The sequence below is a fragment of the Balaenoptera borealis genome, assembly GCF_965194805.1.
Source record: "Balaenoptera borealis genome assembly, chromosome: 8".
In the NCBI taxonomy this organism is placed as follows: domain Eukaryota; kingdom Metazoa; phylum Chordata; class Mammalia; order Artiodactyla; family Balaenopteridae; genus Balaenoptera; species Balaenoptera borealis.
Window position 1 is genome coordinate 85888206 of NC_138865.1, and position 25857 is coordinate 85914062.

General features: G+C 51.8%; 2 protein-coding genes across 2 annotated transcripts; one reads left to right on the forward strand and one right to left on the reverse strand.

Annotated features, from left to right (window-relative positions):
* Window positions 1-331: 331 nt before the first annotated feature.
* CD72 (CD72 molecule) lies at window positions 332-25268 on the reverse strand. Its single transcript, XM_082401539.1, has 9 exons — window positions 17057-25268; window positions 16840-16947; window positions 16179-16250; window positions 15475-15564; window positions 14801-15136; window positions 12125-12273; window positions 11357-11472; window positions 10496-10645; window positions 332-2073 (listed from the first exon to the last, which is right to left on the reverse strand). The coding sequence occupies exons 1-8, from the start codon at window positions 17136-17138 to the stop codon at window positions 10501-10503; spliced, it is 1098 nt and encodes a 365-aa protein (XP_082257665.1). The 5' UTR covers window positions 17139-25268; the 3' UTR covers window positions 332-2073; window positions 10496-10500.
* On the forward strand, window positions 4609-9944 carry TESK1 (testis associated actin remodelling kinase 1). The gene is made up of 10 exons (XM_082401445.1): window positions 4609-5839; window positions 5964-6085; window positions 6216-6264; window positions 6799-6945; window positions 7280-7362; window positions 7529-7619; window positions 7866-7949; window positions 8101-8190; window positions 8327-8441; window positions 8780-9944. Exons 1-10 carry the CDS (start codon window positions 5621-5623, stop codon window positions 9664-9666), a joined length of 1887 nt encoding a protein of 628 aa, XP_082257571.1. The 5' UTR covers window positions 4609-5620; the 3' UTR covers window positions 9667-9944.
* Window positions 25269-25857: the final 589 nt, after the last annotated feature.

Genomic DNA, 25857 nt, shown 5'->3' on the forward strand with positions numbered 1-25857 from the left:
GCCACAACTAGAGAAAGCCCGTGCGCAGCAATGAAGACCCAATGCAGACAAAAATAAATAAATAACATAAATAGATTTTTTTTAAAAAGAGATATGGTGGAGGGGACTGTTTTGAAAAGAATAGGTTATCAATATATTCATTTAGCTGCTCTTCCTAAGGTCAAATAACCTTATATCCCTAGTACCCGTATTGTGGTCTCTAAATACCATTTCCAACTGAAAGGACCATGAATCATTGGAAAAAATAGCTGATACCAGCTCCAGTCTAGGAATGCACAAAATGAGCCTGGAACATTTTATTATATCAAATCCAAGAAACCTTAAGGGAGGGTTTCTTTTTTTTTTTTTTAATAAATCTATTTATTTATTTATTTATTTTTGGCTGTGTTGGGTCTTCGTTTCTGTGCGAGGGCTTTCTCCAGTTGCGGAGAGCGGGGGACACTCTTCATCGCGGTGTGCGGGCCTCTCACTGTCGCGGCCTCTCCCGTTGCGGAGCACAGGCTCCAGACGCGCAGGCTCAGTAGTTTTGGCTCACGGGCTTATTTGCTCCGCGGCATGTGGGATCTTCCCGGACCAGGGCTCGAACCTGTGTCCCCTGCATTGGCAGGCAGATTCTTAACCACAGCGCCACCAGGGAAGCCCAAGGGAGGGTTTCTTAAGGGTCATGTCAAAAGGACTCAGGAGCCAACTTGAATAAGTGTCCAGTGGCCAAAAAAGGACAATTTAAGAATCAAAAATAAATTTTTAAATTGCCAATGATTGAGGCACATTATATATGTGTTAAATTATGAGTTCATGATGGTACTAAAAAAAGCAAACCTCATTGGTCACTGTTGGAGGATGCTACAGAACCAACTCACTACTTGAGAAGCTGGTAATATAAAAGGGAAACAATCAAGCATTTTTCTTGCCTTTCCCACATGAAATATATCTCTGAGTAACAAATAGTTTAACGTGGAAAAGTTTCTCTTTGTAGAGGTATTCTACCTAATAAAGAAGGAAGGACAGAATGAGAATGTTATTTTCCAATTCCTATATTAATGAACCAAGACCGGTGGTTCTCAATCAGGGACAATTCTGCCCCCAGGGGGGACAACTGGCAATGTCTAGAGACATTTGTGGTCATGGCAATTGGGGGAGTTGCTACTGACATCCAGTGGCTAGAGGCCAGGGATGCTGCTAAACATCCCTGCAATGCACAGGACAGCCCCTACTATAAAGAATTTATCCAGTCCAAAATGTCAGTAGTGCCACATTTGACAAACTCTGGTCTAGACAATGATCATCATCAGTTACTAACATCACAAAAAGACCCCCACTGTATACCTCACGATAAAAGTGCTAAAACCACCTACAAATTAGTTTTGCCAAAATAATCAAATATAAACCTAATTGTCCCTAACTACCAATTTACTGGAAATACAGGGGACTGAAGAACATGCTAAATCACACTAGAAGCTCAGCAAAATTCAGACTCCGAGAAACTCTACAGGACAAATGTCCTGGTTTCTTTAAAAAAAAAAAAAAAAAAAGTAAGGGAAAAAAGATAGTGGATGGAGTTAAAGATGTAAGAAACATATCAGCTTCAAAGCATGGACCTTATTTAGATTTTGATTCAAATTAACAATTTTTTAAAACTAAGTATAATTCAACAGGGGAAATATGAACAACTAGATACTGGATGATATTAAGGAATTATTTTTTTAGGTGTGACATGGTACTGTGATTTTGTTTTAAAGAAGAATCCTTATCTTTTAGAGGTAACACACTGAAATATTTATTGATGAAATGATATAATGTCAGAAATATTCACCAAGTAACTGGGTGGGGGGAAAGAGCAGGAGTATAGATGAAACAAGATTGTCCATGAATTGATTATTGGAGGATCACTGGCATAGAAGGTACATAAAAGCAGATACTTTCACCTCGGCCTTGTCACTTATGGCAACAGTACAACTGAGGCATGGGTGATTTTGAACAATGGGTCTCCAACAAAATGGTCTTACCCAAGGTAAATAAGGGTTCATTGTTCTCTGTGTTCTTTCTTTTTTTTCACGTTTGACATTTTCCATCCTAAAAAGTTTGAAAAAACAACAAAAGGATCTTTTAGAAGCCTAACTCAAGGAACATTTAAAACTCATCTTAGCACATCCCTCTGCACTATTTAATACTGTTCATTATTCCACTTTTCCTAAACTCTCCATTCCTTGGATTCCACTTGCCACCAGTGTTTTTTTGTTTTTTGTTTGGTTTTTATTTTTGGCTGTGTCAGGTCTTCGTTGAGGCACGCGGGGTCTTCACTGAGGCGTGCGGGATCTTTCATTGCAGCGTGGGCTCTTCGCTGAGGTGCATGGGCTTCTCTCTACTTGTGGCGTGCAGGTTTTTCTCTCTCTAGTTGTGTCGCACGGGCTCCAGGGCGCATGGGCTCAGTAGTTGTGGCCCGCGGGCCCAGCTTCCCCGCGGCATGTGGGATCTTAGTTACCCGACAAGGGATGGAACCCGTGTCCCCTGCATTGGAAGGCGGATTCTTTACCACTGGACCACCAGGGAAGTCCCGCCACTATTTTTTAAATCAGTGGACTTGAAAAGTATTCAGACATTTAGATGGATGCACAGATATATTGCTAGTTCAGTCATAGACTGGAGTTTGCATATTGTAATATAAATATACATCAACTCTATTCTAAACAGTTTTATTATGACTTTAATTAAATAAAAACGGTTGTAAAATGTGATGTGTATGTGTGTACCGTATGTGTACTTCTTAAAACAGGTAAAAGTCCTGACCCTTTTATATACAGGTTTGAATTTGAAATTACATTATAAACACTTAGGCTTTATTGTTCTAAATAAAGAATTTTACACACTCTCAAAAAAAAATTCTCTTCCTATATTTCAGCATGTTTCTTGTGTCTCCTTCATGGACTTCATCCAGCCACACTTTAATACTGTTGGTGTTCCCTAGAAGTCCATTGTCAGCCTGTCTCTCCTTCCCTACTTGGATAATGGCATCCACCTTCAGTTTTCTTTACCATCACATCACCCCTTCGTTCATGGCAATCACCTACCTCCCCCGCCCCCAACCTTTCCTCCTCCTGGATTCTTTATCTCAGTTGACACTCAGTCATCTAAGCTAGAAACTTTAAAATTATCCTGGCTGATGCTCTTTCTCTCTACAGGACTGACTGACTTTGGATACTAATCAATCAAGTCTTCCCATTCTAGTTGATTGTTTCCTCCTCCCCTTCCCTATTATCCCTACCCTAGTTCAGTCCTCATCCTCTCCTCACCAGAAGCATTGTCAGCACCTCCTTCCTAATTAGTCCCCCTGCCTCCATACAACCACAGTAATCTGTCTAAAACAGGAACCTGGCTCCTCTGCTTAGAATTACTATTACCAGCTATAGATATTCTCAAACTTGGGTAAACGGTCAGACACGAGTCGATTAAATTATTCTATTACTTAAACAAAAGGAGGCATAAATTCCTAGTGTTTACAGATCTTACACAACTATAGAAAACAAACTTACAAATTACATAGTTGTAGATGTTAACACGTAATGTGACGAATGAGCTTGTTTTGCTGAGACCAAATTGCCTCTGGAAGAATGAATATGATGCATATGGCCTGTCTCCACTGGCTGTGGAAGGACTGTGAATCTCTCCAGCTCTTTCCTCTCCAACCTTGTGCGAAAACTTCGCTTGTACTGAGACAGCATCTGGCCTTCTCTCGACCCTCCTGCACCGTTTATAATTTAAGACTGCCTTTATTCTTTTCTCATTAGCTCCTGACAATTAAATAGTATGAGGCTCTAACTCTCCACAAACATGGGACAGGACTCTGTCAGAAGGCGGTCACCCACACGGACGCGGACTGTGCAATTAATTTTCTTTTTAGCTTACCACAGAAATAGAAATATAGTACTTTAGAATATTTGAAAAGAACTCAGCCTCGCTCCCTCAAGCTCTGTCGCAGCCCGTTTCACTCCCGAGGCCCAACTGCCTCCCTCCACTCCGCCGCTAGGTGGCAAGCGGCTCACCGACGCCCACCACCGCTAGTCCCAGCCCAGTCGCCGGGATCGAGTGACGTCACCCATCCCCGGCGATGATTGGCTATTCCGCCGATGGCCGGGAGGAGGAGCCAGCGGAGAACCGAAAGCGTTGGGTACGGCGAGCGCACAGGGTCCTGAAACGTTGCGTGCGCACTCAGGACCCCGCACCGCTTTAGAGGCTGGTTGCAGGTCCTCCTCCCGCCTGAGGGGGCAGACCCGATTCCTACATGATGGGGGCGGTACCTGCCTAGAGGGGTCACACTGAGGGGCGGACTCGCGTCGAGAGGAGGGGTCACAATGACTGGTGGAGTCACTCTGAGAGGTGGGGTCTCACTTGGTAGGAGGAACACACAAAGGAGGGGTGTCGCCCTGAGGGATTCTAGTACACACTGATGGTGGCCGTGCCATAGTGAGGAGAGGTCTCACTGAAAAAGAGAGGGGTCTCCGAGGGGAACGGCTCCTTGAGGGGCGGGGTTTTGCCAAGGGGTGGGATCTTGCGCAAAGAGGGGCTTCCCTACAGGTGGAGGCTTCTCTTTTGAGAGAGAGGGGCATTTGGACGAAATAGTAAGAGTAAGGTACAGGCTGGGTGGGTCACTAGACAGAGGCTCTGGAATCTGAACTTTTTTCGAGGGAGGCGGGATGGAGTGAGGAGGAGTCGGGACCACACCCGGAACGGGCTGGCCAAAGGCTCACTATAGCTCCGAGGCATCACAACCGCCCAAGAAGGAAGAAAGTGTCAGGGAGTACAGAGGTTTAAGGTGTAAAGGTCGAGACCTGGGAAATGGGCAGGCTGGGCAGGGCGGAGGCTGGGAAGGCGGGTAGGTTGCTGGGCTGCCTCCGACTGTAGCTGGGCCGGAGGGGTCTACTTTTCTGCCCTGCCGGTCCTTGGAGCCCAGGAATCTGGCGGCTTCCGGAGCCAGACCCTCAACCGACAGTGGCCTGAGGGAGGGAGGGGAGAAAGGACTCCCAGGGCAGCTAAAAGACATTTGACCTGCGCGTACGCACCATCAGCCCTGAATTCCCTTCAGTTATTCAGCTCAGGCCTGAACTTATTTGACCCCGACGCCCCAGACCCACTCGCCTAGGGCGTCGCGGCCTCTGGTTGCGGGGTGCGCACCTGAGGGGGCGTGGCCGCTGCCCGGAGGCCGGGCTCGAAGGAGTTAAGTAGAGACCCGGCTCAGCCCCGCCCCGACAGGCCGCGGAGCCTGAGCCCCAGCGGCGAAGCGGAGCAGCCGCCGCCCGCCCGCCCGCCTCCGCCTGCGGGGAGCCCGCCCGCCTGCCCGCCGGCGCCCGGGAGCGCCACCGCCACCGCCCGGCCCAGGCCCAGGCCCAGTCCCAGGCCCTGCGCAGAGCGGAGCGGAGCGGCGTCCACCCGGGCCCAGCAAGCCGGCGCGGCGGGGGCGGGCCCAGGCTCTTCGGCGTATCTTCCATTCTCCTGGGCGGGAGCGGGAGGGATCGGGAGCCCCTGCGCCCCTGATCGGGCTGGGCCCGCTCCCATGGCGAGCGCGGCCTGCCCGGGCCCCGGGGACCCTGCCATGTGAGGCAGGCCCCGGGCTGGGGGCCCGGCCATGGCCGGGGAACGGCCCCCACTACGGGGCCCAGGGCCCGGGCCCGGAGAGGCGCCGGGGGAGGGGCCTCCGGGGCCGGGGGGCGCTGGCGGAGGCCCGGGACGGGGCCGCCCCTCCTCCTACCGGGCTCTCCGCAGCGCCGTGTCCAGCCTGGCGCGCGTGGACGATTTCCACTGCGCCGAGAAGATCGGGGCCGGCTTCTTCTCTGAGGTCTACAAGGTAGGACCAGCAGAGAGGGCAGAGGGGCGGGACCGAGACTTAGACGCCAGGCTGGAACTAGGGGGCCCGGACCCTGGCGACCCGCCCAACCTGCGCGGGACTCGCCATCCCCTGCTGCCCCCAGGTTCGGCACCGACAGTCAGGGCAAGTCATGGTGCTGAAAATGAACAGGCTCCCCAGTAACCGGGGAAACACGCTGCGGGAGGTGCAGCTGATGAACCGGCTCCGGCACCCCAACATTCTAAGGTGAGCGGCCCCAGCCGCTTGCTGGGAAGCTTGCTGGGGGATAGGGGAAAGATCCCGCGGGAAAAGTGGGAACTGTGGAGAGGCCGGGGCTCTTAGAGCCTACCCTGCTATCTTTCCCAACCTCTTCCAGGTTCATGGGGGTCTGTGTGCACCAAGGGCAGCTGCACGCTCTTACAGAGGTGAGGATGGGCCAGGAAGGGGGGGATTCCACCACAACCACCACCAAGGGGAGAGAGAGTCAGCGGCCTGGTGCATCTACAGAGGAGTAATGAGAGGCAACAGGACCCGGGGGAGGCTTCCCTGAACTTCCCTTCAGGCAAACCACAAATAAAAGGCCTCAGCTGGTCCCAGTCCTTTTTATCCTTTAGAAGGGTGCTGTCCAACAGATCTGTCTGCAGTGATAAAAATGTTCTATAGCTGTGCTGTCCAAAACCATAGCCACTAGCCACATGTGGCTAAGGAGCACTGGAAATGTGGCTAGTGTGACAGGAACTGAATGTTTAATTTTATTTAACCTTAATAATTTAAATTTAAATAGATGCACCTGTGTGGGACATGATAGCCTTAGGATATGAATGGGGGACCCTAGGGCACAGACTCACCCTCTTGACTTTTGTGATCCTCCTGAGTGTCCCCAGGCTTATAAGTGGGAGACGTAGAGGACAGACTGAAACTTTGATATTCATTCCCCTTCTCCTACCCCTATGTCCCAGTATATGAATGGGGGGACCCTGGAACAGCTGCTCAGCTCCCCCGAACCCCTATCCTGGCCTGTCAGGCTCCGCCTGGCTTTGGACATCGCCCGCGGCCTGCGGTACCTGCATGCCAAAGGTGTATTCCACCGAGACCTCACATCCAAGGTAGGCTGGCCAGGTGGGTGGAGGCATGAAAGGGGATTTGAGATTAGATTGTAACTAGCCCGTGGGTATTGGAATGTGGATAATAGACAGCATTAGGATGTTGGGGCAGCAAGACACTGGAGAATGGGGGACTGGGGTGAGGGGAGTGCTCTGAGGGACTGGGTACCATGCTGTGTTTGGAGTGACGGGTGATGTTGCAAGATTGGGGTGCGTTGGAAAACTGGGAGATCAGAGAGGGTTGGGGTTATTCTGGAGTGACGGGTCTTTGGGGTGCATTTTGGGAGAAAAGAGAACAGAAGGTAATGGGTATGTGGGGATGCTATATGTATGTCAGAACTGTCTGATCCGGCGGGAAGACCGAGGCTTCACAGCTGTTGTGGGCGACTTTGGGCTGGCTGAAAAGATTCCTGTGTATAGGTGAGGTGAATGCCCCATCCCCCTAAATCTCCCAGATGCCCCTTATCTAAGTGAAGCCCACAGGGACATTTCCCTTGGGGTAGTGAGGGGGCTGACCTCATGCTCTTTTGTTTGGGGAGGGTGTCTGGGTAGGATGTTCCTGACCACTCTGCCCCTGCCCCTGCAGGGAAGGGGCAAGGAAGGAGCCGTTGGCTGTGGTGGGTTCCCCTTACTGGATGGCTCCAGAGGTGTTGCGGGGTGAGCTGTATGATGAGAAGGTAAGATATCAACCCTTCAGATCCCCAAGGCCTTCCAGAGACCTTTGAGATACTCTTATAAGGCTCCATCCCAAGTTCCTCAGCAACCCTACCAGATATTCAGAAGACCCCCAAGATCCCCTTTACCCCTCACACCCCTTCCAACACAGGAAAACTGTCAAGACTCCCCCAAATTCTGACGTATTCTGACAAAATTCTTACATGAAACTGTCAATGCCTCCCCCTGACACTCGCTCCTACCCCTAGGCCGACGTCTTTGCCTTTGGGATTGTCCTCTGTGAGCTCATCGCACGAGTACCTGCGGACCCTGACTACCTACCCCGTACTGAGGTGAATGATGCATCCAGGTTTAAAAGGAGGAACTCCAGACTAGGCACATCATAACCAAGGAGGGTTCCCTGGAGGGTGAGGTCCTGACTGGGGGACAGCAGGAGAACTCGAGGAAGGCTGACCTGGAGGCCCCTCCTCTCTGTCCCCACAGGACTTTGGCCTGGATGTGCCTGCTTTCCGAACCCTGGTAGGGGATGACTGCCCACTGCCCTTCCTGCTCCTGGCCATCCACTGCTGCAGTGTAAGAGCCTCACTCTCCCTCCCTGCCCCCGACCCCCACCCACCAGCTGACAAGGCCAGCCGGGCCAGATGACAGGAGGAAACTCAGGGACCCTCTTCTGGAGCACTGAGTGAAGCTGCCCGTCTCTCCCCATCAGATGGAACCTGGCACTCGTGCTCCCTTCACTGAAATCACCCAGCACCTGGAATGGATCCTGGAGCAGCTGCCTGAGCCAGCCCCCCTCCTCAGGGCTCCCCTGGCACACAGTCAGGGTAAGTGAGCACAACTGGGGTCCTTTTGCCTCTCTCTTCCTTAGAACTCAGAATCATCCAGGGAGACTAAGTGTTTTTATTAGTTGAGAAGCCTGGGGGTGGGAGTGGGGTGAGAGGACATCTCAGAGAAGATCGTTTTCTAATTCTAGAGCCTGAGGGAGGGGAACAAGGAAAGAAGAGGTAAAGGGGGCTGGAGGGGACATCTCCCCCTTTCCAAAGCACCCTGTGGGACTCCCTTTTCTCAGCTCTAGTCCCACCAGCCTCCTGGTGAATAATGAGACCCTCAGGGAACTATGATCAATGCTGAGAACAGTGACCACAGACTTCTCTGTCTACAGGGTTTGTTCCAAGAGGGGGTCCCTCTGCCACACTTCCCAGGCCAGACCCCCGGCTCTCCCGAAGCCGGTCAGACCTCTTCCTGCCCCCGTCGCCAGAATCGCCCCCCAACTGGGGGGACAATCTGACTCGAGTCAACCCCTTTTCACTACGGGAAGACCTCAGAGGTGGCAAGATCAAGCTCCTGGACACACCCAGCAAGCCAGTCGCCCCCCTACCCCTTGTACCACCATCAGCACTGCCCTCCACCCAGCTGCCCTTGGTGACCACTCCAGAGACCTTGGTCCAGCCTGGGACACCTGCCCGCCGCTGCCGCTCGCTACCATCATCCCCTGAACTCCCCCGACGTATGGAGACAGCACTGCCAGGTCCTGTCCCTCCTGCTGTGGGCCCCTCGGCTGAAGAGAGAATGGAGTGTGAGGGCAGTAGCCCTGAGCCAGAACCCCCGGGACCAGCTCCCCAGCTGCCCCTGGCCGTGGCCACAGACAACTTCATCAGCACTTGTTCCTCAGCCTCCCAGCCCTGGTCCCCTAGATCAGGAGCCCCCCTTAACAACAACCCCCCAGCCGTGGTGGTGAACTCCCCACAGGGCTGGGCTGGGGAGCCCTGGAACCGGGCCCAGCATAGCCTGCCCCGTGCAGCAGCCCTGGAGCGGACAGAAGCCTCGCCGCCCCCGTCAGCCCCCCGGGAGTCCGAGGAGGGGCTGCCCTGCCCTGGCTGCTGCCTCGGCCCCCTCAGCTTTGGCTTCCTGTCCATGTGCCCCCGCCCCACACCAGCTGTGGCCCGCTACCGCAACCTGAACTGCGAGGCGGGCAGTCTCCTCTGCCACCGGGGGCACCACGCCAAGCCACCCACAACCAGCCTGCAGCTGCCGGGGGCACGCTCTTAGCAGTGGGGCCTGTGGTCTCCGGCCTCCACCCTTGGCCTTCAGGATGCCCTGTGAGGACAGAGCGCACATGCTGGCCTGTGCCAGCCCCGGATGGGCTGAGCAGCGCTTCTCCCTGTAGAGGGGAACCTCGGCATGGACGTGAGGAACACAACATTTCCTTTGCATCCCCTGAGCTTGCTCTCCCGTGGGGATCACTGAACCAGACAAAGCGTTGCTGACACACGAGACTAACACGTGCAAATTATTTAAAAATATTTCAATAAAACTGCCTGGCTGGCTCCGGGCTGCCCCTATCCGCTCAGCCCGTGCGCCCTCCCCACCCATTCCACTGTGGGAGGTTTTGGGGGAGGCCAAAATCTCTTCTAGAAGCTTCTTCACTCTTTCCCTGGGAACAGTCCAGTTTGTGGGACAGGATCTCTATTGGCAGCAGGCTTGCCTAGCAATGTTGGGCGTGGATCAGCCCTTGGCCAGGCACTGTCCAGGCAGAGTGAGGACACACTGCAGGGAGGTGGAGCTTAGGACCTGCAGGCTACAGCTTAGGCATGAAGGGCACAGGCTCTTGTTGGCGTGAGTATCTGGAGGATTAAAGCATCAGGGAGCTCCACAGTTGACTGTCCCTAAGAACCCTCACCCAGCTCACCCCATCTCGTCCCCAGCTCCCTGGACAGCCACATAGCCTCCCCTGCCCAGCACCCCCTTCCATAAGCACAGCCTGGAGGCTGTGGACATGGCTGTCACAGGAACAAGTTTTCCCCCTGGCCTCTGGGCCCCTGCCCTGAGACCCTCTGCCCCCGGACTCCCACGCCTCCGTCCCATCCCCGACACTTACCCAGCTCAGTGCAAAGAGTGGTCCACATCTGGATACCTGAAAGCTTCCATCTCACAGATGGAGGGAAGAGAAGAATAACAGTCCTCTGCCTTCAGACTCACCAGCCAATCGCCTTCTACCTTGGCACATTTTTGGCTTTGACCATAAAACCTAAAGGGTGGTGATGTAGCACTGGGATAAGTTCTGGCCCCCTCCTATCCCGTCCTCCCTTCTCTTGCCCTGCACAAACCTAACCCAAGTCCTAACTCACCCTGCCTACCTAAAGCCGTGTGTGGGATGGTTCAGGTACAGGTGTCTGGACCCCAACCCGAAGAGGCTAGAGGACCAGGGAGGGAAAAAATCACCCAAGGTCCTAAAGGAGGAAACTCCAGTTAGGTAACTACCCTGTTTCAGGGTCCCTGGGGTTGATTCTCAAAGTTACCCCACTGCTTCCTTTCTCACTTCCCTGGGGCGGGCAACTCTAGTATACCAAGTGGCCTTGACTGAAAAAGTACAACCTCAGTTTGGGTAGCCTTGTCTGGGCTGAGAAGTTAGAAGGCTGGGGTTCTTCATCAGCTGTGAAGCCCTAGCTAAACCCTCAACTTGTCCCCCTGAGAGAAAGATGACATAGGTCCCAAACTGGTAATTTTTTTTTTTTTTTTTTTAAGTAAAGCACGTGCCAGGGATGTCTAGGTACTGGGGATAGAATAGAAAGGAAGCCTGCCTGTTATTAATCAAATAGAAGAAATGGACAAATGGGTAATTATAACATTGATTTGTGAAAAAGTTTTGAGAGTAGGACCTGGAGGGAGATCTCATTACTGTGTCTTTATGAAGGGATTATAGAGGATTTTTGTTGCCCAAAAGTCCTAACAAACTTACCCATTGTATCTTGTACCATCACTCCACTGCCAGAACTTATTTCTGAAGTCAATCCAGTATGATTCAGCTGAACCACCTTGTGCCAACACCTTACGTAAGCTTCTGGCATAATGAGTCTGAAGGGAGATTCGGAGAGACCAGAGGTGTGTGAGGAGTGATGGGAAATATTGGAATAGGAGGAGGGAGGGGGTGTCGGGAGGAGGGGACCTGGAAGAAAGTGAACACTAGAGAGGCTATGAGCTTTGGCAAGAGGACTGTGCTCGACCTTGGTGCATGACATCGGCTCATCGGTGACCATCCCCGCATCCTTCAAGTGCCACCCTGCAGATGCAGGCTGACCCTTCAGTTCACGTGCGTGCATGCGTGCATACGCGCGCACACACACACATGCTGGGTAAGAATTTCTGCCAGCCTTTGAAGAAGAGTCATTCTGTGGGCTGTTCTGGTCACAAGGAACCAATCCCTACAATCCAGCCCACCAGGTATGGAACCTGTCTGCCTGAGAGGCCATGAGAGTCAAAGAACCTGTTCAGCAGCCCAGAGCTGACCAGAAAGCTGAGATGAGAAACAGGTTAACGTAAAGATGGCTCGTTAAGTTTCAACTCTCACACCAACCCTAATCAGTTAATAGGGCCATCTGGAGCACTGTGCTGAGAAGCTGCATGGAAAAGGGATGCACTCCCTGTGTGCACTGCCATCCCTGACTTGATGGCATATGTCCCTTTACCCAACAATACCCATACAGTCTTTGAACAGGGGTTTTCTTACTCCATATGCATAAGAAATGTCGCCGATTTTGGCCAGTTCAGAGGACAGAGATTTACAATGGTTTTGGCTCTCCTCCCAACTTCTCTTAGTAACTGAGATGTAAAAGCAACTCCTCTCATTCAGTATCCATCCCAAGGGACAGCAGGAATCTAAAAAGCAGAAAGAGTGTGACAGCACTGCCCAGACCCAGGAGGGAGATCTCAACACTTGGGATGAAAGTGATCACTCAGCAATCTGGTTGCTAACAATGTTCCCTGGGGTCGAACCTCAGTGCCTTCACTGACTTCTGGTCCTTAATCTTTGCAATCTTTCTTTCTTCACTTCCCCTGGAAATGCCATACCTGTGCATACTTAGTAAAAGCCTTTAACATTCAACAACTTTACTCCTTAAAATGTAGGAGGTTTATTTGAAAAGGACTGGTGGTACTCTCCCCAATTTCTGAACAATAGCTGTTTACTCCCCCATTTTGGCTAACTTCACCTGGGCCCCTGATAAACAAGCGTTCAATAGGCCTCCCATTCATCTCATTGGCTCCCTAAAGCGTTTCTCACTGCATATTCAAACTTTCCCACACTCCCCAAGCGGCTAGCCACCACCTTCCCCTCCACTCTTCCACAAGTAGACAACCTTGCTGCCTGCTTTGCTGAAATTGTCAGACACTTGACGTGTGAACTCTCTCCATTTTCCTCCTCTCCACCTCAAAATTTGTCTCTTCTCTGTTCCTCTTTTCCTGACTATCTGTCAGAAATAAACCTCCCTCTTTCTTTAACATCCCACACCCCAGTCTATGCTCCTGATCCCAACCCACCTCTCTCCGTTGCTTTGTCCCATCCGTCCTACCTCCGTCACTCAAAAATTATTCCTTCTCCTCCAGCTCCCTCTCTTCTGTCTACGTTTTCTCATCCCCACCCAGCTACTGCCTTAGGTTACTGTCCTACAGCAACTTAAAAGAATAAAAAGAAGTCGGTGTGGCCAAATGGACGAGGGTGAGGGGATAAGCAGCATGCTGAAAGGTAGGCGGGGGCCTTGGAGGCCAGGTTGAGGATTTTTTATTTTTATATTATGAGCAAGAGAAAGTCAATGTAGGGTTTTACACTGAAGCATTTTGTTCTCTGGTTGTATCCCAAGTGCCTGGGTACAGTGCTAGACATATAGTATGTATTCTATAACTTTTGATGTAATTAATTAAATGAAATGACATGATCTTAACTGGGATGACATGATCAGATTTTTGTTTTTGAAGGATTACTCTGGCTGCAACATGAAAAGTGGATTTGGAGGGGGGATGTTTAGGAAAAACATTCAGCAAGCTGTTGCAGTTATCCTTGCAAGACATGAAGATGGGGGAAAATGCAAATGGATATATAGACTTGGTGATCAAAAATAGAGGGAGTTCCTCTCTGACAGAGTAGGGCATCTGCTGAGAGTGAGAGAGAGGGTAGTAGGGTACAGAGAGCCAGCCGACCACTGCAGATTTGCCAGGCAGGCAGTGCTGGGGCCCCAGCTGAAGTTGAGACTAGAGATTTGTGGCACCAAGCAGAATGACTGCACAGCTTGTCACCCCTGGGTGCAGGCATGTGCATTCATCCAGGACAATGGAGCCAAGGAGTGAGTGGGGTGGCTGAAGTGATGGGCCCCCAAATCCAAGATGGGTAGAGAGAGAAGTGAAGACAGGTGATGGCTGACGGGAAGGGAGGAAACAGGGGAGCCAGCAGGTTGGAGGCCTCCGTGAGGTTGAAGAAGAAGTGTGTGGAAAGCCTATAGAAGGCCAGCTGTGGTCAGAGTGAAGACTTGAAGCCATCCTTTCAGCGGAAGAGCAGTTTGGGATGCTGAGGTCTAGGGTTCAGCTGTGGGGAAGGAGGGGGCAGCACTGTCATGGAACTGAGGCTTGTAGAGAATGAGAAGGTTAAAGAAATGAGGGCTGGGGGTGTCTGTACAGAACCTCTCTCTTTTAAGCCTTGGGGGAGTAGCCAGATGCCCCTGAGATAGACAGAGCCTAACCTCTAGACAACCAGTCCATGGACATTCCAGTCCCCTTGGGCTGGGGACCCTGCCTCAACCTCAGCCAACTTTGGGAGACCTCCTATGTGTCCCGCTCCCTCATCCCCACACACTGGCTGGACTCCTCCTTTCAAAAGGGATGAGCATTCCACCCTAATTCCCTGTCCTACAACACCCCTGCCCACCTCACTGCGAGAGCTTCAGCTGCCTTGCTCCAACCCCAGACTGTACCTCATCCATCAGTAATTCTTAATCTTTTGGGGAATCTCAGATGTAGAGAGAATTAATTAAAGCTACAGGTCCTCTCTTTAGAAAAACGTGCGAACAATCAATTTCACATCCAAATTCAGGGGGTTCCCAGATCCTTGACACTGATGTCAAGCCAGGTGAGCCCTGAGTTTGCTGCTCTGGACAGTGTCATTTGTACAGCTGGCTACCACCCTCTTCTCCCCTACAGGATCAGCCTTAGAGCTGGGTGAGCCCTCCCTAAAACCAGTATGCAGCTAGATCCTTCGCCCTGTAGGCCCAGGGTGCACAGGTCATGTCAGCCAGCACTCTGGTTCATTACCCCTTTCCTGAACAACTCAGTGGCTCCCTAATAGATAGATAGACCCCTCACTTCAATCCATCCTTCATGGCAGGTCCTACCATCTCCCCTTTCCCAGAGAAGATACCTGGTGAGGTGCATGTGAAGAAGGGCTTCAGTGTGTCCCGCACGCTGCTCAGCTCCTGCTCCAAGTTTGTCCTTTGTATCTCCTTATTTCTCAAGGCCTCTTTTGTCTTCTCCCCATCTGACTGGCAGGCCTGCAACTGCTCTTTGGTAGCCTGGCCAACCTTCTGTTCCACCTGTAGTGTTTCCTGACTCTGGGCCAGCTCCCTCCTGGACCCCTGCAAATCCTCTTCCCTCTGCCCCAGCTGGGTTATCTTTAGGCGCAGCTGCTGCCTCAGGGTGCTGTTAGTGGCTTCCAGAACCCTGTTCGTCTGCTGGAGCTGCTGAGACACCTGGAAATCTGTTTGGCCATAAAGAGAGATTTGGAGGACATCTTCAGCCATGCTCTGGTGCCCTGAGGCTTCAGCATCGGTCCTTTGGCTGCTTCTTGCAACTTTTTGCATAACAGGCTGGAATGGAATATAAGATCTGACTGCCTAAAGCTTAAGGAGGTACTGGATTAGGTGAGGACAATTTAGGAAGTCACGGCACTCTGAAACAGACCTGGCTGGAAGCCAGATGAAAGCTGAGGATGTGGTGGTAGTGATTCTGGGCCCTGCTGAGGAAGGGCAGCTGTTGGGGAGAGTGGGGGAGAAAGTTGTCTGGGGTGAGTGGGGAATGGGGGGCAGCCATACTCACAGTGCACTCCCAGGCAGGTGGCAGCCACCCCTAACAGCAGGCAGGCGAGGAGCAGGCCCAGAAGGAGGTACTGCATGTAGGATGCATGGCCTTAGGGAGACAGTGGGTTGAGGGCAGTGAGCCCCACGAAAGTTGATAGACTGAGGGGGTGTGGGTGGAGGAGATTCACGGGAAAGAGCATCCCGCAGAGGACTCGGAGCACGCGCGGTGGTTTCTGTCCCCGCAGAGTTTCCGCAGGTGGAGGAGGTAAGGTGTTCCAGAATAAGGGCTGGGGATTGTTACCGGTAAGGACTGAGGGGCACTACCTGGTAGGACGGGGAACTAAATCTCAGACGGAGACCGGAGAGGGGGGTACGTGAATGGGGACCATAGTAAGGGGGAAGGGGGCAGAAGATCTGGGTTGATGCGTCGGAAAGATCTCTGTAAGGATGAGGGTGAAAGCGGCAGGGGAGGGTGTCACGGGGCTGCCCGGGCTGACCGGAGGGCTGCGCCCCGGGCTCAATCCGTGGGCCAGACCTGCACACCGCGGGGCCCAGCACCACCTCCCGCGGGGACCGGTGCCAGCACCTGACTCCGCGAGCGCCCTGGGGGGCCTGGTGGGGGAGGGCTGCCCAGCCCGAGGCCGCGCCCCGCCCCCACTCGGAGGCCCGAGAAGAGCTGGGCAGCGGGTGGCGCGCGCGGGGCGGGGAGGACCGGGTACTCACAGGGGAGAATCCGCCCGGCAGCCGGTGACGTCACGGGGCTCCAGGCGGCAGTTGGCTGCTCCGACTGGACCCCTGCGGAAGGGATCGACTCCAGTTTGAAGGTGGGAAAGCCAGGAAATACCCCTTCTCCCCACCCTCACCCCCTCCACCGCGCCGAGACCCCAGTCTGTGCTAAGGTGCCTTCTGCCACTGCTCTGGGACACCCTTAGCGCTCTCCGGAGTTCCGCATCTCCCCTGGGACTCTCGTGTCCCTCCTGGGTCTTACCTTATCCTTTCCCTGGGGACCCTCTATCACCCTCCTGGGTCTCCCTTTATCTTTTCCTCTGGGGGCCCTCATCTGCCTGCCAAAACCCTCTCCCCGGGAGTGCTCTCCCCCTCCCCCTTCCCCTCTCTTCTCTCTCCCGGGACTCCCCATTTCCCACTCGCTCTCAGCTCCCCAACACGGCTGCCCTGATCCCTCCGTGGAGCCCTAGCTCCCCACCGGGGTCTCCACCTTACCCCCTGGGAGCTTTATCCTTCCTTAGCTCCCATAATTGGTGCTCATTCTCTTCCTGAGAATCCCCAGCCTTTCTCCAAGGGTATTGTCCTCCCAAGAATGCTGTGGACTCCCCAGCGCAAGACACAGTCCCCCATAAACACACATCCCCTGGGCTCTCCAGACCTGCTTTGCCCCCTAATCGAGTGGAAGCCAAGCTTGAGGGTCCTCCTGGGCCTGGGGGCACTTGAATATTCTCATAGGTGAGTTCTCCGTCTTCATCAGCCTCTGGGTCTGGAGAGGAGAGAAAAGGTGGGGTCAGGATTGGGGTCTCTGGGGTGGGAGTGGGGTCTTCAAGGAGGATGGAGATGCAGAATCAAGGAGACACCTTATCCACCCTTACCTTGTCCTAGCCGGCTGGAGACGCTCTTCCTCAGGGGAGCCTTCACGAATCGCAGGTCTGCATAGGTGATGGCCTCAGCCATGGTCCTGAGCACCTCTGCTCCCACTCGCCTCCCTCCTCTTCCACCGGCCCCAGGCTTTCTTGCCACTCTCCCCTCTGTCCCTTCACACTCTTAGGCTCTGTGTTCCCTCCGTGACTGCACAGCTTAGTGCTTTGCCCTGTGACTTCCAGTCACAAAAGAGGAAGATGTGACCCAGCCTCAGACAGATGGGTTCAGTGAAGCAAACGGCATCCCTGAGCTCCGGCCAGAGGGGCAGGGGAGGGGAACCTGAGGTCCAGAGCATGGGGTTCAGGGCTGTGGGGTGTCACAGAACCAATACTCAGGGCTGTCCCTGTGTCTTGCCTGTGCTCCTCCTTCATGCATCCCAGACCCACCTTGACAGTGCTGGGCTCCGAACGCCCAGCCTCATCATCTACCCTGATTTGCCCCATGCTTCTTTCCTGGCTGCTCAGTCCACGGGCTTTCTATGTGCAGTCGGAGCTCTTTTGTGCTCAACTGACCAAAGAGGATCTCCCTAATCATTGCTCCAGGGTGGGGCTTCATCCGCCCCTTCAGATTGAGGGGTCCTAGTGTGAAGCCCTAGCTCCTCCTTATCCTGAGGTTCCCAGTAGATATGAGTTCCCAGAAGGGGGATCCCTGATTTGGTGGGACTTTTCTCTCCATCAGTTTGGGGGCTTTCAGGGTGGGCCCGGCTCCTCTTCTACTGTAGTCCTACAGAGCTGCTGAGAATCCCACACACAGAGAAGTTCTCAGTCCAAAGCCTTCCCTGGGAATGAGGCAACCCTTTTGGAGGATGCAGAGGATCTGGGACCAAACTGACTGTCCTGTGTAAACACCCCCAGACTCTCGCTTCACAGCCTCTCCCTGGCCTCCTCCACCTTTGTTGCCCTAATGATCACACCTGTGGCCAGTCAGCCTCTTCCTTGTCCCATCCTGCCTTCTGGCAGACTAACGCGACCCCCGTGTTCCGATATCTGAGCCAGACCCAGCAAGGTGAGTCCAAGAGGCAGAACCTCTGGGAAAGGCCAGGCTGGGAGTGAGGGTGAGGGACACCACAGTTTGTGTGCCTCTGGAAAAACCTTCAGCACTGACTGTTCATGCACCTTGTTGGGGGTCAGGGAGCAGATGAGCAAAGGACTTGCATGGGGATGAAGATGGACTGCAGCTTCTCAGAGGGGAGGCAAAGAGCAGGGCTGGGTTCTGAGCGGGCAGACTCTGGACCAGCCAAGGTTTTGCTTTCTTCTTGGTTTGGTTTTGGCTTCTCTCGTACTTTCCTAGTAAAATTCTTCCGTTAACAAGTCCCTCCGGTGGACCTAGAGTCTGTCATACAGAGTGAAGTAAGTCAGAAAGAGAAAAACAAATACCGTATGCTAACACATATATATGGGATCTAAGGGAAAAAATGGTTCTGAAGAACCTAGGGGCAGGACAGGAATAAAGACGCAGACGTAGAGAATGGACTTGAGTCCACGAGGAGGGGGAAGGGTAAGCTGGGACGAAGTGAGAGAGTGGCATGGACATATATACACTACCAAATGTAAAATCGATAGCTAGTGGGAAGCAGCCCCATAGCACAGGGAGATCAACTCGGTGCTTTGTGACAACCTAGAGGGGTGGGATAGGGAGGGAGATGCAAGAGGGAGGGGATATGCGGATATATGTGTACGTATAGCTGATTCACTTTGTTATACAGCAGAAACTAACTGTCCCTTTACTCCCAGCCCCAATGAAAAAGGGGGCATTTGTGGGGGAAGACCAGGGACTGAGAGGCCTGGCTGATGGAGGAGAGGAAACAGGGGGGAGGGTGTGCGAGCTGAGCAGGGGTGCAGAGGGCTCCCTAAAGTTCTTTTATCAGAATGTGACCCCCGAAGGGCTCACTGCAGGTGAGAAGAGGCTGGGGCAAGACATGGAATGGAGGTGGGAAAAACCCACCCTGAGTCGGTGACATCCTCCCCCTCAGAACCCTCCCCCACAACCCGCAGCTGCAGGGAGGAAAAAGGAAGGAGAAAGAGGTCCTCCCCACATGCTAGCAGCTCGTAGTGTACGGTTAGTGGTGTGTGGAGGGGTGCTGTGATAGGCCTAGGGGTCTGATGAGAGCTCTGCCCAACAGTGTCACCCAGCCCCCCCCAGAAAAAGTGCCCACTGACAGAAGAACACATTTGTCACCTGAGAAACGTGTCGGGGGGAGAGGCAGACGTCCACATGGGTGTGAGTGTGCAATCATGCACCCGCATCCCCAGGTCTCTGCCGTCTGTTGGGGCGTCTGTGAGAAGCGAGCATCTCTGCCCAAGCCTGCCTGGAGGGTTAAGCATGGAGGATTCTGGTGCCTGAAGGGTGCATGTGACGGCTGTGTTTTTTTTCCATGGCGGGAAATGACAGGTCATTTTCAGAAGTCTTAAAAGGTCATGGGGACAGAGTCTATAAGTATTTCCTTTTGAAGGCTAACTCTTTCCTAGGGTGTCCCTGCAGCTGTTAACCGTCCCTGCTTGATTAAAGTTTCCAACACCCCAGCCCCCTCTCCCAGACAGTGAGAGTGGTGTGTGCTGGTGACTCCCTGGGGGCCTCAGGGGCCTGTGAGAGTGAGTGGGAGTGCATAGAGCAGCTGGTGGCAGGAGTGAGGGGGAGTGGTCAGGGTACTGGTACCTGTAGTGCACAGGGCATGGGGTGTAGGGACAGCGTGTGTGTAAATCAATTTCAGGAACACTTGCAGGAATTCTGTAAACTGTAGATAATGTCCCAGTTTTCAGAACCCATGTGCAACAGGGCCTGGATGCCAGGTAAAATGCCAAAACCAAGCTTCAAATGAGTATGTGCTCAAAAAAGGAATCAATGGGCATGCTGCCTAACTCGACCCTTGGGGAGGCTTTAGGAGGGAGGGTGCCCAAATGGGACTGGATGAGCTAAGCTGCACGCCCACAATGCCTTGGATGTCTTGGGCTAGGTGGTCTGTGTTTCTGTCCTCTTTAGCTCTTCTGGTGATGGATACACATCTCCTTATGACACTGCATTCCCTCAGTCCTAGACCATCGTGTGGCCTTCTTTTGTGACGAAGGTATGAGAGCAGAGTACGTCTCCTTCCCCATGTGTGCCACATGGGGTCTTTGCGATATTGACATGTATATTTCCTTTCGAGGCTGGACATCAGAAAGGACAGCTGTAACTCTGAGCTGCACCTCACCTACCCAAATGTCAGGAATGCCTGGGGGCTTCTCAGAGCTGAGGGGCGAGTGCTGTACATTTCAGCTTTTCCAGGATCATAATTTCATCTGAGATCCTAGAGGACAAACACCAAAGCCCATTTCTTGCCCTCTCCTGACCCCTCCATGCTTATTTCAGGGAGTGGTTCTACGGTAAACAAGAGGAGGGAGCCCAGCTATGAGGGCCTCGGAAAGAGTTTGCTGTGTGGAAAAGAGCTCATCTAGGGATTTCCCTGGTGGTCCAGTGGCTAAGACTCCGCATTCCCGATGTGGAGGAGCCAGGTTCGATCCCTGGTCAGGGAACTAGATCCTTCATGCTGCAACTGATACCCGGTGCAGCAAAATAAAATTTTTTTTTTTTTAAAAAGGGGCTTGGGCTTCCCTGGTGGCGCGGTGGTTGAGAGTCTGCCTGCTAATGCAGGGGACACGGGTTCGAGCCCTGGTCTGGGAGGATCCCACATGCTGCGGAGCGGCTGGGCCCGTGAGCCACGGCTACTGAGCCTGCGCGTCTGGAGCCTGTGCTCCGCAGCAAGAGAGGCCGCGATAGTGAGAGGCCCGCGCACCGCAATGAAGAGTGGCCCCCGCTTGCCACAACTAGAGAAAGCCCTCGCACAGAAACGAAGACCCAACACAGCCAAAAATAAAAATAATAATAAATTAAAAAAAAAAAATCAAGTTCCTTAAAAAAAAAAAAAAGGGGGCTCATCTGCATAAACTTTCGTGAAGTCCAGCCAACATCAGGAAGTCAAGGAAGTCACCTGAGACTCTGAAAGTCAGGTTCTGTCCATCTTCATTACCTTAACCCACTGACTCCAGGAGGTCCTAATCTACAGATAGCATGTGATAGGCAGAAGAATGGCCTCCCCCAAATGTTCACAGTCTAATCCTCAGAAACCGTGGACAGGATAGGTTACTTTACCTGACAAAATTGTTAACGTGATTAAGGACCTTTAGATGGGGAAATCATCCTGTTTTATCCCGGGAGGCCAATCTAATCACAGGTCTTTGAAAGGATGAAGCTTTCAGGGCCATGGGAAGAAAGAGATTCAACCATGGAAGAAGGGGCAGAGAGATGTGACATGAGAAGAACTCCACCTGCAGATGCTGGCTCTGGAGCTAGAGGAAGGGGACCACGAGCCAATGAATGCAGGCAGCCTCTAGAAGCTGGAAGAGGCGAAGGAACAGATCCTCACCTAGAGACCCCAGAAAGCAACCAGCCCTACTGACACCTTGACTTTAATCCAGTGAGGTATGTGTCAGACCTCTTACCAACGGAACTGTAAGGTAAGAAACTTGTATGTTGTAAGCCACTAAATTCGTGGTAATTTTTTACAGCAGCAAGAGATAAGTTTCCTGAACTGTGGAGGAAGTATGATGCAATGGAAAGAACATAGATAAAGAAGCCAACCCTGCCACAGTGTGTGACTTTGGGCAAGTCACAATTTCCTATCTGTAAAATATGGGATTTTCTAGATGATATCTGACATCAGTCAAGGGGTCCATGGCTGGAGATATAGTAGGTGTTAATTTTAGCAAAAGCATCGCTAAAAGTCTGTTGAAATAGCTTCAGAGTCAGGAGGGAGGACTGTGGGCCATCTGACAACACTATTAAGGGGATTCGTGCAGCTCTTTGATCACTGAAGGCAGAGTGCCAATAGGTCTCCAGTGACTGCCCTAGGCCTCTGCTTGGTCCTGTCTTGAAAGCACATTCATATATGCTGATGGCACAGAGCTCTAAAGAAAAGCAAATACACCAAAAGGCAAACTCATGATTCAAACATTGCAGCAGAGCAAAATGATGGCTCCAACCACAGACTGAAATATAATAAAGATAAATAAAACAGCTAGAATCTATTGAAAAATGAAACTTGGGGCTCAAAAAATAAATTACATAAGCATAGGTTGGAGGCAGTCCTGGCTTAAAAATAGTTTATGTATAAATGTCTGAAGGGAGAGACAGTTATCAGTCATTTTGGAGCTAGAAGGATCTTAGCTTGACCCACTTATTTTACAAATTAGGAAACTACACTCAGTGGGCCAAAAAGTTCATTATGAATTAACCGTATGACTAGGAAGGCTGGTGATAAAAGGCTGCCCCATAGGACTACAGCTTCTTTACCAAATATGCCAAACATTGTGCCGGCCACACCTACAGCCCCTTCTAAGGGGGGCCAAACCCCTGCTGATGAGGCAGCCCTAGACCCCCAAAATTGTGTTATGTGACCTCCAACCCCTCTGACCTCAGCTGACTGAGATAACCAAGTGGACGGCAAACTCAAGGCTGGCCTGTTCAGAGACCAGCCAGTGGCCTCCGGGGTGGCCTGGCCTGGAAATCAGGGAGGATGTGAGCTTATCAAATTTTAGTTCTCAGGAATTTCAATGGGAGAACATGGAGATGAGCACTCAGGTAGCAGTGGGAGCAGAAGGTGAAAGGATGCAGAGCGTCTATGTGGTGCCCGGAGTCTCCCACGCTTAGCAGTTGTGCCTGGCTCCTACTCTCTCACACACTGAGAGCGGAGAGATTATCCTGGCAGGTATCCTGATTATCATGAGGAGATAGGGTTGCTGCTACCTAACGGGAGCAGGAGGAGCGGATCTGCATGCAGGAGATTCACGGGCGCCCCTTGGTGCTTCATGCCCAGTGATACATCATCCACAAATGGGCAACGGTGACCTCCCCAGCCTGAAAAGGACACAGTTGTCGGAGCTCCGACCCCTTGGAAATGAAGGTCTGGGTTATCCACCAGACAAGCCATCTAGACCAGCATCAAGTGCTGCTTGAGAGCGAGGGGGAGTCTAGAATGGATGGAGAGAAGGAAGAATCTCCGCTGCAGCCTTAGCACCAGCTACAGTAGTGTAGCTTGTCCCACTAACCCTCCTAGTGTAAGGTTTTCTTCCTCTCTTTCCTCCTCCACTTTTAAGAAATTTTGACCTTGGGGAAGCAGTGACAGCGCGACCTAAGGAGGAGCATGAGTGGATCTGAGTGATGCAGGCGCAGGCACGCAGAGCCTCAGCCATCCCTGTCCTCCTGGTCTTTCCACTTGATGTGCTTCAGCCTGGCTTCCAACTGCCAGCATCTTTGCAGCTTTTCTTTGGCAGGCAGTGAGAAAGTGCTGGAAATCAGTATCTCGCACCAGAGCAGCTCAACCGATGACTGGTGAGAACTGGTGTACCCCCTAGCAACCTCACCCTGGGGGGCTAACTCTGAGGGCACTGGTCTACACTGGCTCTCAGAGTTTCCCAATGGCTTTGAGCCCCAGTTTTCCACCATGGACGTAAAGTGGTACCTCCTTATTACTTTAAATTTTATTTATTTATTTATTTATTTATGGCTGTGTTGGGTCTTCGTTTCTGTGCAAGGGCTTTCTCTAGTTGTGGCAAGTGGGGGCCACTCTTCATCACAGTGCGCGGGCCTCTCATTATCGCGACCTCTCTTGTTGCGGAGCACAGGCTCCAGACGCGCAGGCTCAGTAATTGTGGCTCACGGGCCTAGTTGCTCCGCGGCATGTGGGATCTTCCCAGACCAGGGCTCGAACCCGTGTCCCCTTCATTGGCAGGCAGATTCTCAACCACTGCGCCACCAGGGAAGCCCTCCTTATTACTTTAAATTGCATGTCCCTGACTCCTAGTGAATTTGAATGTACTTTCATGTTTGTTAACCAGTTGGATTTGCTCTTCTATTGACGTTAGAGCCTTTGTATTCTTTTTCTCCCCCCAGAATTTTATTTTGAAAATTCAAAGCCTAGAGGAAAGTTGGAAGAATAATACAATGAATACTTATACGTCCTTCATCTAGTATGTCAGTCAAGGCTCAAACTGTTCTCACCACATCAAAGAAATGACAATTATGTGACATGATAGAGGTGTTAGCTAACCATGGTGGTAAGCATAATGCAGTATATAAATGTATCACATCAACACATTGTACACCTTACACTTACACAATGTTATTATATCGCAATCAAAAATGGCACAGAGAAGTAGACCATTAGGGTATGCGTACACATATACATACACGCACATAATTTTTTTTCAATTAAGAGATTTGTTACAGGAAATTGCCCTTACCCAATTAATGCAATTATAAGAACTAGTTAAACGGTCTGTGAAAGGTCATTATCTTTGCTTCTGATGCTGGAGTTTGGAGTCTGCAGGGCAGGCAGCTGGGGGGGCAAGGTGGATGGAAAGTGGGAGGGCAGGGATAAGCCAGACCCATGAGGACAGCCTGGAAGCCGAGTCAGTCTCTCACTACCTCCAGCTGTGATGCTGTGGGTGTCCTGCAAGAGGAGCTGTGCCCTCCCCCACCAGGTGCCACTGCTCTGGAACAAAAGCCCAGCTGGTACACAGTCCCAGCCCAGCTTCGGCTCTCAGTAAGGATGGCCTCCTGTTCCAGGACTATTTCTTATTATATCATCCTTTCTCCAACGAACTGAATTGCCATGTTCCCGTATACACAAACACCTAGTTTGGGATTCCTGTTTACCTATTGATTCCCTTTTACTTATTGATTTAAGTGGTCTTAGAGCATGTTCTGATATTTGGTAAGGCAAATTTCTCTTTTTCTTTTAAAATATTTGTCCTTGACTATTCTTTGAAATACAAATTGGAACTATCTTAATGGTATACTTTAATTTTGGGAGAATTGACTTTTTTTTCTGATATTTTATCTTGCCTTCCAAGGGAAGGGAAGAGGGAGGGTTGAGGGAGTTCCCCAGTGACCTAGTGGTTAGGATTCAGCACTTTCACTGCCAAGGAGATGGTTGATTTTTGGTTGTCCCACTTTTGCTTTGTATCTTTTAATTATATTGTATAACTTTCTTCATATGAGTACATATGAAGTCAATTCTTGACTAAATTTACATGCTATAAAACTTCTATAAAACTGTAAAACTGGGAATGTAATGTACAGCATGGTGACTATAGTTAATAATATTGTATTGTATATTTAAAAGTTACAGACTTCCCTGATGGCACAGTGGTTAATAATCTGCCTGCCAATGCAGAGGACAGGGGTTCAAACCATGGTCAGGGAAGATCCCACATGCCGCGGAGCAACTAAGCCCGTGCGCCACAACTACTGAGCCCGCATGCCACAACTACTGAAGCCCACACGCCTAGAGCCCGTGCTCCACGACAAGAGAAGTCACTGCAATGAGAAGCCCGTGCACTGCAATGAAGAGTAGCCTCCGCTCACCACAACTAGAGAAAGCCCGTGCAACGAAGACCCAATGGAGCCAAAAATAAATAAATAAATTTATTAAAAAACAAGTTACTAGGGCTTCCCTGGTGGCGCAGTGGTTGAGAATCAGCCTGCTAATGCAGGGGACATGGGTTCGAGCCCTGGTCTGGGAAGATCCCACATGCCGCGGAGCAACTAGGCCCGTGAGCAACAACTACTGAGCCTGCGCGTCTGGAGCCTGTGCTCTGCAACAAGAGAGGCCGCGATAGTGAGAGGCCCGCGCACCGCGATGAAGAGTGGCCCCCGCTTGCCGCAACTAGAGAAAGCCCTCGCACAGAAACGAAGACCCAACACAGCCAAAAAT

Coding starts and splice junctions, on each gene's coding strand:
- TESK1 (XM_082401445.1), top strand. CDS start 5,621: ATGGCCGGGGAACGGCCCCCACTACGGGGCCCAGGGCCCGGGCCCGGA. Junction 6,265..6,798: donor AGCTGCACGCTCTTACAGAG/GTGAGGATGGGC, acceptor CCTATGTCCCAG/TATATGAATGGGGGGACCCT. Junction 7,620..7,865: donor GTGAGCTGTATGATGAGAAG/GTAAGATATCAA, acceptor TCCTACCCCTAG/GCCGACGTCTTTGCCTTTGG.
- CD72 (XM_082401539.1), bottom strand. CDS start 17,138: ATGGCTGAGGCCATCACCTATGCAGACCTGCGATTCGTGAAGGCTCCC. Junction 16,948..17,056: donor CTCCAGCCGGCTAGGACAAG/GTAAGGGTGGAT, acceptor TCTCCTCTCCAG/ACCCAGAGGCTGATGAAGAC. Junction 11,473..12,124: donor ACATTTCTTATGCATATGGA/GTAAGAAAACCC, acceptor ATCTCCCTTCAG/ACTCATTATGCCAGAAGCTT.